Source organism: Thunnus thynnus, chromosome 22 (genome assembly GCF_963924715.1).
Source record: "Thunnus thynnus chromosome 22, fThuThy2.1, whole genome shotgun sequence".
Classification (NCBI taxonomy): domain Eukaryota; kingdom Metazoa; phylum Chordata; class Actinopteri; order Scombriformes; family Scombridae; genus Thunnus; species Thunnus thynnus.
Genome location: NC_089538.1, coordinates 22,776,775 through 22,788,485, shown reverse-complemented (window position 1 = coordinate 22,788,485; position 11,711 = coordinate 22,776,775). Strand labels below are relative to the sequence as shown.

Here is an 11,711-nt window from a genome sequence, read left to right as displayed (position 1 = left end):
ATGAAAAACTATTGAGAGTTGGTTTCTGTTTAAACATTGGACAGTAAATCTGAAAAACATCTGTATAAAACTACATTTAGGGTTATTTCAATTTGAACTTGAAGTTGAAGTTGCACAAGTGTGACAGTATGGACGTTTTGCCCTTAGTAATACATACTCAAGAAGTTTACAAGCAGGAAAACCATTAAAAAAACACTTTTGACATTCATGTTATCAAAAATATAAATTTTTCACCTGCATTAATTCAAACCTTTTCTTGAGATGTCAGTAATCAATTAGGTCGCGCCCCCCCCCCCCCCCCCCACCCCCCCCCCCCCCCCCCAGCCAGATTTGTACTCTTATATGTGGACAAAGCTTTGTTTTTACATTTGCCCTTAAACTGATTATATATAATATTCAGTTAATGATCAGCTACACCATGATTTTCATATATTTTTATTACATGTTTCATAATAATTGTATTACTATTTTGATATGAGTTTATAATAATTGAATATCAATGACTTTATATCCTGTCCTGCCACTAATAAAACTACTCTACTTGCTAAAAGTGTATTTTAAACTGAGTTTTATCGCAAAAGCCTGCTTAACCTGGAATTTAGATATTTATTTATTTTCAGATTTTTACTCTTATTTGTGGACAGAGTACTGATTTTGCATTTGCCCTTTCGGGTCTCAGTTCATTTTAAAAAACTGATTGATATAATAATTGCTCTGCTCTATACAAAACATATTTTTTAAAGTTGTCTCTTATATTTTTATTCATCAAACGGATGAAATGAGAAGAGTCAACCCTGATGTGGTGGTATGTGATTTTCACAAGTATGCTAATGTTTTTTAAAATATTGAAATTATTTATTTCTTTTTCTTGTCTGAATGTTCCTTGTTTTGTAGCGTTTCACAGAAATTCAGAAAACAATATTTGTATATTTGTAACCAATTCCACATACAGTTTTTAAGCTTATAAGCTAATGATCAGCTACACCATGATGTCCATATATAACAAGTTTTATAATAGTTTCATTGGTATTTTTTTTGAGTTAATAATAATAAAATATTGATAACTTAATATGCTATGGTGCCATCATTACCCGCGTAAATAAAGCGAGTGACGTCATCAAAATGCGCCAAACAAAGCTCCATGTGCAGGAGGAGGAAAAATACACCCAAAATGAACCGAAGAAAGTTTTAGTCTGTTTTTAACTTGTGATGAATTTTTTTTTTTAAAACCAAGTTGTTGAAGTTGAATATAAAGCCGTCTAGTTGTATTTCGAGCTGAAATACTGAAGCGGCTGTGAAAGAAATAAAGAAAAAGAAGAAATCCCGGCGTTTAAAGTTTAAAGACCGGAGGAGGTTTAAAGGTCAGTCCGGTTTAATTTACAACTTTTGTCTTTGTTTTAAGAATGCATAAATTGCTATTTATATTTTAGAAACGTTTTACTACAGTAGATGTTACATTACTTCAGTTAGATACTGGGACATCACTACAAGCTAACAACCGTTGACTTTAGACAATAAACTTCTAACATTACAAAGCAACATCTAGTATCGTAAAGCGTTCATCTTAATAAACACTATATGAGTTTCTGTAGTTGTATCGGTCAGCCAACTTAATTATGTCATTTATTCGTTGATTTAACCTTTGTTTACACTTCGAAGAACACAAAGAGGAATAGTATTTTACCAGCGTGTCAGGCAGTGGTGGAAGAAGTATTCAGATTCTTTACTTAAGTAAAAGTATCAATACAACAATGTAAAATTACTCCATTACAAGTAAAAGTCATGCGTGAAAAATCCCACTTAAGTAAAAGTACATAAGTATTATGAGCTTGATATAGTTAAAATATTGCAGTAAAAGTACATAAGTATTATGAGCTTGATGTAGTTAAAGTATTGCAGTAAAAGTAGTGGTTTGGTCCCTCTGACTGATATATTATTATATATGACATCATTAGATTATTAATAGTGAAGCATCAGTGTTAGAGCAGCATGTTACTGTTGTAGCTGCTGGAGGTGGAGCTAGTTTACACTACTTTATATACAGTTAGATAGTTTAGTCCAGTGGTTCCCAACCTAGGGGTCGGGCCCCTCCAAAGGGTCATCAGATAAATCTGAGGGGTTGTGAGATGATTAATGGGAGAGGAAAGAAGAAAAAACAAAGTTCTGATACACAAATCTGTTCTCAGTTTTTGGACTTTTTCTCTAATCTTTGATTTTTGCTGAAATATTGGATCATTTGAACATTTATTGAAATGAAAGCATGTGAGAAGTTTAGAGGGAAAAATCACTATTTGGTGGAGCTGTTAACAACTCATAGACATGTGAAATGTGACCCCGACTACACACTGCTTTTTGTAAGACGTCAAAAGCCAAAAAGGTTGGAAACCACTGGTTTCATCTTTAACACTGTGTTGTATTTTAAAAGCTTGTTATATTATCCATTGTGTCAAATCTTCATCTGAAAAGTAACTAAAGCTGTCAAATAAATGTAGTGGAGTAGAAAGTACAATATTTCCCTCTGAAATGTTGTGGAGTGGAAGTATAAAGTAAGTAAGCACCTCAAAATGATTCTTACAGCACAGTATGTGAGTAAATGTACTTCAATTTACTTTCCAACACTGGTGGCAGGTTTACCTAATATAAACAAACCAACTTGTTATAAGTAATAAGTATGGCTGCAACTAATGATTATTTTCATTATTGATTAATCTCTCGCTTATTTCTTTGATTAGTAAATCAGTCACGTGGTCCATAAAATGTCAGAAGATGCTGAAAAATGTCATACACAAGATTATGTTTATTTCTTTTCCTGAATTTTCTCTAATTTTTGCTTGTTTTTTCTTCTCGTAAATAACGGATACATGAATTATCATCTGCTGACATTTTATGTACCAAACATCTAATCGATTAATCAAGAAAATAATCGACAGATGAATCAATATTGAAAATAATTATTAGTTGCAGCTCTTTCTCATCATTATTATTCATGTTGTGTCTTCTCAGGATGCTTCTTTGCTTCTTTCTCTCTGCTGTGTGAGGAACTAAAGAGGAAACGGAGGACTGAGGAAAAGATGGAGGGTGAACTTCGAGCAAGGAGAGAAGAGGAGGAGGATGAGGAGGAGAGAGAAATGATGAAGGTAAGCAGCAAAGACTCAGCTAGAAGAGATCTGATTGATGGACACACCCCGATCTCCGCCTCCTCCTCCTTCGACTCCTCTCCTTACCTCTCTACCTCCATCCGCCAAGGAAGAGGAGGAGGAGGCGAGGAGGACGGAGAGGAAGATGAGGTCAGAGTCGCCATAGTCACCATCGAGGATGATTCTTGCCTGTCGGAGCCTTTCGGCACCGCACACCTTGAAACGGCCAGTCAGATCACAAGGGTGGAGGATGGAGGAGGCAGAACGGAGGAAAAGGGAAGAGAGGAAGGAGAGAGGCAGGGAGCAGAGGAGGAAAAGGAAGAGGAGGATGAAGAGAGTGATGAAAGAGAGGAGGAGGAGGAGAATGAGGAGGAGGAGGAGGACCTAGAGGTGACATCGCCATTTCATCACCTGCTGAGCCAGGTAGGACCGCTCCCTCTATTTTTTGTCCAGACTTTTTCAAGTCTTAAAACAAAACGTACATACCCATATGAACATTGAAAGAGTTCCTGTAATCATTCCTCCAGTTCATACTGACCATTAGAAGATCCCTTCATAATACACTTATACTTACAAAATCCACAGTCCTCCTGTGCAAAAATGTCTTTAAAAGTTTATCTGAAGTTTTTTTTGTAATTTTTTTATTGTGTATAACGATGGGTACAAAACAGGTGAGGTCACAGTAAGTACAGGAACACATAAACAACCAAGAAAGATAACAGATGGTAAGACAACAAAGTGGGATAAGACAAAGAAAGGAATATAAGATCTCTGATGAGAGCAAGTAGATGGATGTGTGTTGCGTTGACCAGGGATGGGAGTTGGGTTTTTGGGGGTTAAATGAACAAAGATAGTAACATTCATGCACAAATACATGCGGACACATACACATACTGGATACACAAACATATACGCATAGTGTATGCATGCATACATTCCTCCTCCCTAATATGTGGGGTAAAAATAAATAAAGTAAAGCACTAATAAGCAATTAAATCAGTCAATTGATTCAACTGATCTCGTACGAGTGAGTGAGTGTGAATCGGATATTAGCTTCAGTTTATCAAAGGTCCAACGTATGTATGTAAAAATGCTCCCCGCAAGTCAAAATCCAGGGCTTCAACCTTCTCTGAAAACTCTGTTTGTAAAGTTACCTCTACTTCCTCCTCGCGATGACATCAGATTGTTCGCACATGCCCACAAATGGCCGTCCATTGGTTGTCTTTGCTACTGAGGTTGTTGACGTTGTCCTACTCACATATTTCAGATCAGATTCTGGCTCGAACATGTACAGATATATTTGAGAAGTTGATATTTTGAGTAAAGTAGTCGATTAATTGATTAACTGCCAATATTAATATAATTGCCAACTATTTTGATAATTGTTTAATCGTTTGGAGTCATTTTTTAAGAAAAACAGTCCAAATTCTGTCATTCAGCCTCTCAAATGTGAATATTTTCTGGTTTCTTTAGTCTTCAATGACAGTAAACTGAATATCTTTGGGTTGTGGACAAAATAAGGACGTCATCTTGGGCTTTGGGAAACAGTGATCGACATTTTCACCATTTTCTGACGTTTTATAAACCAAACAACTAATTGATACAATTGATAGATTAGTCGATAATGAAAATAATCTGTAGTTGCAGCCCTCTGGGGTCGGAGGAAGGGCCAGTATAAGATAAATAAGGAGTTTTTAACTGGAAATCATACAAAGATATTCCAGTAGAGCCCCAGAATATAAATATACACCAGGAAATTTGCACGATATGTCCCCTGTGAATAAAGGGGAATAATTAGAGAATGTATGTGAGTATTGTATTCAGACAGTGAAAGTGGAAGAAGTTCACACCGAACTGTCACTGATTCACTGAACATGACTGGAGGCAGAAATATGAAGAATTTGTCCCTGTTTACTCTCATCTGCTGACAGGATGATCTTTGTTTTTGAACTGTCTGACAGCAGCCAGCAGGTGGCGTCAGTCCACACTTTATCTCCTCACTGTGAATGAGAAATAAAACACACACACACACTCACACGGAGGCTGAAACAAGCACAACAGCTGGCTCAGAAATGCTTTGTGTGGTCTTGTGTGTTTTGTGTTTGTGGTGTTCAGGTACCAGCCGACGACGTCAGCGTCTGTGTGTGTGGCATTCAGGTGCCATTGTGTCTCCTGTTTTGTTGTCTTTATAAACAAGCTGAACACCAACTGCTGCGACTGTGTGTGTGTGTGTGTGTGTGTGTGTAAGAATACTGCAGCAATATAGAGTCATTTAAGTGTTTCTTTTCCTGCAGTAATGAATCACTTTAAACTGTTAATATGTTTTTGAGTATTCGTTTCAAAAACGCGTTTTTAAAAAACTAAATGCACAAGAATTTGTTAATTAAAAGTGTGACTGTAAATACAGTTGTTTTGGCTCGTTTGTAGATAAATTATAAAATAATTATAATCATTGTTATTTTAAAGGATAGACTCACAATTTGTCACATCTGTCTTAAAACAGCAGTCAGGTGTCCATATGAACAGTGAAAGAGGTTTTCCTCGCTGTAATCATTCCTCCTGTTCATACTGGATATTAAAAGATCCTTCAAATGTGCTTTCAATGGAAGTGATGGAGGCCAAAATCCACAGTCATGTAAAAGTCTCTGTGAAGCTTATATTCAGCTTCAGCAGTCTGAGTTAGTCATATCAAGTGGATATCTGACACATTTACAGTCTTTTTAGCATCAAATTCCCTCTTTGTGTTTCCTCGGACAGTGTTTCCCTGTTGAGCTGCAGGTGGAAGTATAGTAACAAAAAGAGGAACTTTGGCACTAAAAAGACTGTAATGTTGAAAGATATCTACTTGATGTGACTCATTTGGACGCTGAAGTTTCATATTAGCTTCAGATAAACTTTGAAATACATTTCTACTCAGAAGGAGGACTGTGGATTTTGTCTTCCATCACTTCCATTGTAAGGTCATTATGAAGGGATCTTCTAATGGTCAGTATGAACAGGACGAATGATTACAGCAGGAAAAACAGGTTTCACTGTTCATTTGGGCTCCTGACTGTTGTTTTAAGACACACTTGTGTAAAAACTGTGAACTTATCCTTTTAAAATCACCCACCTCCCTTAGAGACAGAGATATTCACTAAATTTAAAAATTGCAGTGACACAAAATTTTGCATCCCTGCCCGTAATTTTGTGACAGGCTTAGTAAATATCCGCCACTGTCACACACACACACACACACACACACACACACACACACACACACACACACACACACACACAGACAGTAGATTTATACAGGAATGTGCAGCAGTGAACATTCCTCAGATTCCTCCCATAACTCATAGCTCCATCAGGATCATGGGATATGAAGTCTGCTCCCATGGGAACTGTTAGATTAACACACACACACACACACACACACACACACACACACATACATACATACATACACACACACGGTGTTATAGCATGATGGGACACCTGCTGATTGATTTAGGTCCAGTTCTGCACTTCTTTTTACGACCACTAGAGGCAGTGTGGTGGTTTTGATTCAATTGCAGCAAATGAAAGTAGATTTTTGAAGATCAGATTTGTTGATGTGTTTGTTCATGTGTGTGTGTGTGTGTGTGTGTGTGTGTGTGTCAGTCAGTGAGACAGAAAAACTAGGGCACTAATCTGGTGAGAACAGTCTTTAATCTAAGAGCTTTTTTCTAGATTACCACACATATAGGAGATTATACACACACACACATACAGAGGAATTAATGATAATAATAATAATAATAATAATAATACAGTGTGTCAGTCTGTTTGATAATTCCCTTATATGTTACAGTCTCTCCATCTTTCTGTCTTTAACTGAAACACATGACCTCTGCGTGTTCTTAACACACACACACACACACACACACACACACTGATCATGCTAGGGTCAGATGACTGGTGTGAATAGAAGCACATTAGAGCTGCAGCGGTATGTCTGGTATGTGGACACACATTTCATTTAATTTCAGTTTCTCTCTCTCTCTGTTGTGTTGTGTCCTAAATGAGGTGTTTTGTTTTAACTAACTTAAACCAGTTAGTTTCTGGGAATCAGGAAGGAAATGATGAACCTGAACATGTCACGGCTTGTTTCCTGTCAGAGGAGGTCAAGTCCAGGAAGTGAACGCCACATGACACGCTTTGGCCCGTGAAGATTTATCTCCATAGACATAAAATCCTGAGCGTGTCGGCTAATTTTTATGTCATTCATGTGTCTGGAGAGTTTTCCGATCCAGCCAGAGAAGAACATGTGTGATGTGCACCCAAAAATGTGGAAGCCTCAAGTTATGTGTTGTTGTTGTTGTTGTCCGACCACATTGGAAATCAATCGTAGGCCTAAACGAGAATTCAAACAAATATAATCCAGGAAGTTCAGTTTAGCTTCTTTTCTACTACGGAAACCTAACGATCCGTAATCCAGTATGTTTTTCAGACTAGAACGTTTCAGATATACGCTAGTAGGCGACTCCGTATGTCCATCATCACTTAATCTGTTTGGTTGGTGAGTGTGGCGAGAACAATACAGTCATACCGCTAATGTAGAGTTTCTTTTACATAAAGATAATTTGATTTTTTTGTCGTAGTTTTTGGTCACGATTGGCTACTTGTTATGTTAGAAATGTTACATGATTTTGAACGTGCGGACACTACTGGAACGTTACTGGGAATCGTAATTAAGGACGTACTCCCCAACAATCCACAGGTTACCTTGACAAATGCAGAACACATGTTAGATATTCCCGATCAGAACATGTTTTGTGTAATGAAACTAGAGCTGCAGCAATTATTCTATCAGTTAATCAACAATTATTTTGATAATCATTTCATTGTTTTGAGTCATTTTTAAGAAAAAAATGCTGAAATTCTTTCATTCCAGTCTCTGAAATGTGAATATTCTCTGTTCTCTTTAGTCCGCTATGACATTAAACTGAATATCTTTGAGTTGTGGGCTGTTGGTCGGGACAAACAAGACATTTGAGGACGTCATCTTGGACTTTGGGAAAACAGTGATTGACATTTTTCACCATTTTCTGACATTTTATAAACCAAACAACTAATCGATAAATCAAGAAAATTCTCGACAGATGAATGGATAATGAAAATAATCGTTGGTTGAAGCCCAAACGTCCAGTCTAAACGTATCCAAGCACATGCTTCACATAGACGGTATAAAAATATGGACGTAGTTACCGTGACGTCACCCGTTGGTTTCTGAAGAGCGGTTTTGAAGCTCAAAGTGAGCCGCTCCGGCTGTCGCCATCTTGGCAGTGCGTGACACCGCCTGACTCCCAGCCAATCAAAAATGGGTAAAGAGGCGGGCCGAATGACTGAAATAAGCCACCTAGCGGCTGGCGGACCTGTCACTCAAAGCAGCCATGTCCTTCATTATGCAGAACTTTACGGCTTAATGAAACTTAAACAGGTGAGGTAAAAAAATTCACCCCCGTACAGTTGTCATGACAGGAAATTAGCTACAGAGACCAAAACCATTTTTTGTACCAGGCTGTAAACATGTTTATTTCTGCTGTAAAGTTAACATGGGGGTCTATGGGGATTGACTCGCTTTTGGAGCCTCAAGTGGTCATTCGAGGAACTGCAGTTTTTGGCACTTCCGCATTGGCTTCGTTTTACAGCCCCGGAGGTTTCCACTTGGTCCTCCATTACTAATCACAGTGTTTGCCATGTTGTGAACCAGCTGTTGCATTCCTTTCCCCCTTATGAGTACCTGGAACTTAGATTTAGTGCCACCTCCCTGAGCAGCGCCAAAATTTAGTTTCAGGATCTCACATCCACCTTTAGTGGAAAACAGTGGAACAGTGTGTTCAAAGGCTCATCAGACGCCAAAACAGCAGTTTGTAACAAACAAGGTTTTACTTTCCTCTTTGCTGGTTTTCTGTGGCTGATTTGCTCTTCTGCACTTTTTCACGCAGAGCTGATGTCTGTCTGAACACTTCCCAAAGTTTATTTCCATTATTAATCAGTCTGCTGACTATTTTCCGATTGAATCGTTTCCTATTATTTTACAGTAAGTGTCATTTTACTTTGCAACAAAATCTATGGATGAAATAAGCAGACGGTGAATTAAAAGTAGCTGCAACTAGCATTTATTATCATTATTGGCCATCACACCCGAGGAGATATACTCAAATCACTTTCTCTGTTTCCTTACTGTCTCTTGTTTTTAATCCACACATACCTGAACACACCCTCGTACCCTCTATGTGTGTGTGTGTGTGTGTGTGTGTGTGCACGAGGTCACATTCCAGCCAGTCAAGTCCGCCACACTGATCTCGCCGAGTCAGCACACACACATTCCTGTAGCTGCGGCAGCATTCCTGGAGTCTTCTGCTCGTCAGCAGGACGGAGGTTTGAACCTGCGACCTTCTGGTTTCAGCGTCGTCTCTTTGGGTCTGAAGTGTAATTAACAACCAGCTCGATGGAGACGAATAATTAAGCCTTCAGTCTTTAACCTGCTTCACTTGTTACGTTTTCATCTACATTTAGCTTCAACTGAACATGAGCCTGACGTTACATATTTAAAACATTTAGTATCTCTTCTGTAAAGCTCAAACATCAAACTGAAACTTGCTGCGTCGGTGATGCTGCGTCAACTTTTTTGGCCTTTGACCCCTTAAAATAAAGCAAAGTCCACCTGGGACCCCTCGTCACATGTTGCATCGTCTATCCGTCAAATGGAAGAGGACTTGTTTTGTTTTATTTGGACAACTTTTAGAGGTTTGAGGAGATAAAATAAAGTAATTCACAACTGTTTTGCATGCTGGAAATATGTTTTATTCTGTATCCTGTCCTGTCAATCCGGTTCTTCTCCAGTTGGAGAAATATTAATAGAGAACCGAAGTGAAACCAGAACATCCGAGTTCTGTTCCTGAAGTGAGAAAACCTCACTGACATTCATAAGTCTGCTATTAACTACAAATCCAGTCTTGAACAGAACCTTTCTCAACAATATGTCGTGTGTCTCGCTTCATATGTTTAGAGTTTTCTGATTTTAATAGAATAAATAGGGCGCCTGTGCTCGAATGTGATTGGCCGACGCAGCGTCTTACTGGATGATGTCACGTTGCAGCAAAAGTTGAGCCACATTCAACTTTCTTTTTTTTTTTTTTTGCCAGACGACAGGCTGCTGAAAGATAGAAAGCAGGTCAGACAGACAGGTGTGCTCAAACTTATCAGCCTAACCACTCTGTCAGCATCATCACCGTGGCAACCGGACAGCACCGGGTCCCTATTGGTGGGTTGCACGAAGCGGCAGCAGGCGGCTCTGTTCCACTGACCTGCAGAGGACACAATGAGGAACAGGTGCTCTGCTGTCCTGTCTACACACACACACACACACACACACACACACACACACACATACACACACACACACACACACACACACACACACACAGTGTTTTACAGTGTGTAATGCGACACTTGAAGAATGCCAGTAAAAACCTTCAGTTTCCAGTCGTTCTCGCGCTCCCCCGCTCTGTTTTTCTTTCTCTTTAGTTCCCAGCTGCAACTACAGCTGCTACAATAAGTCAATTAATCAATTAGCTGATTGACAGAAAATTAATCAGCAACTACTTTGATAATCGATCGATCGTTTTGAGTCATTTTTTTAAGCAAAAACAACTTCTGGTGACTCTGGAGGGTATGTAAACAAACAGTAGCAGCAGGATTTCACTTCTTTGTCTCATTATTTACTTGAAATGTCAACTTATCAAATACATCCGTTCATGTTCGAACCCAAATCTGATCTGAAATATGAGAGTGAACAACATATTGAACAACCAGAGCAACACAGACTACAGTCTCCAGTCGTTCTTGCGCTACCCTTCGTTGTTTTTCTTTCTCTGAGTTCCCGTCTGTAGAGCTGCAACAATTAGTTGATTATTTGATTTGAGTGAATAAATCTGCAGTTATTCTGATAATCGAACAACAGTTTTAGTCATTTTTTTTAAGCAAAAAAGCTAAAATTGTCTCCGTTCCAGCTTCTCGAATGTGATGATTTGAAGCTTTTCTTTGTCATACATGATAATAAACTGAATATGATTAGATTTCAGACTGTTGATCAGGTAAAACATGACATTTGAAGATGTTATAATTGCCATTTTTCACTGTTTTCTGACATTTTATAGACATAAACTTGATTGATCGAGAAAATAATCGGTGGATTTAAAAGTGAAGGATATCCATCAAAATTTCTGGAGCCCAAAGTGACGTGTTCACATTGCTTGTTTTGTCCCATCAAAACCTAAAGATATTGAGTTTAATATCAGAAGAAAAGCTGCAAATCCTCTGGAATAAACACTGGAACAAAGAAATATTTGGCATTTTCGCCATCTTCTGCTTGAAAAATGGCTGAATTGACAAACTTCGTCCTCACTTACAGTATTTATTTCACTGTTTCTCTCCTGTCTTAACTTCGTGCATTTTCTTTTTTCTATGAATCTTCATTTTTCCTTCCTGCCTTCATCCTTGTGTTCTTTCTTCCTTTCTTATGAATCCTGATTGCAAACACTG

The 11,711-nt window shown here is 38.3% G+C and overlaps 1 protein-coding gene across 3 annotated transcripts in view; it reads left to right on the top strand.

The window, feature by feature from the left end:
* Positions 1-1,134: 1,134 nt before the first annotated feature.
* LOC137174992 (F-box/WD repeat-containing protein 7-like) overlaps positions 1,135-11,711 on the top strand; it is a 40,291-nt gene continuing 29,714 nt past the window's right edge. The window contains exons 1-2 of one of the 3 annotated variants that reach the window (XM_067580587.1): positions 1,135-1,361; positions 3,004-3,137. In XM_067580587.1, coding sequence (XP_067436688.1) covers positions 3,072-3,137 — 66 coding nt within the window. In that variant the 5' untranslated portion in view covers positions 1,135-1,361; positions 3,004-3,071. Of the gene's footprint in view, positions 1,362-3,003; positions 3,561-10,312; positions 10,500-11,711 lie in introns of those variants that run through there. The other 2 variants (XM_067580586.1, XM_067580589.1) reach the window with 2 other exon arrangements.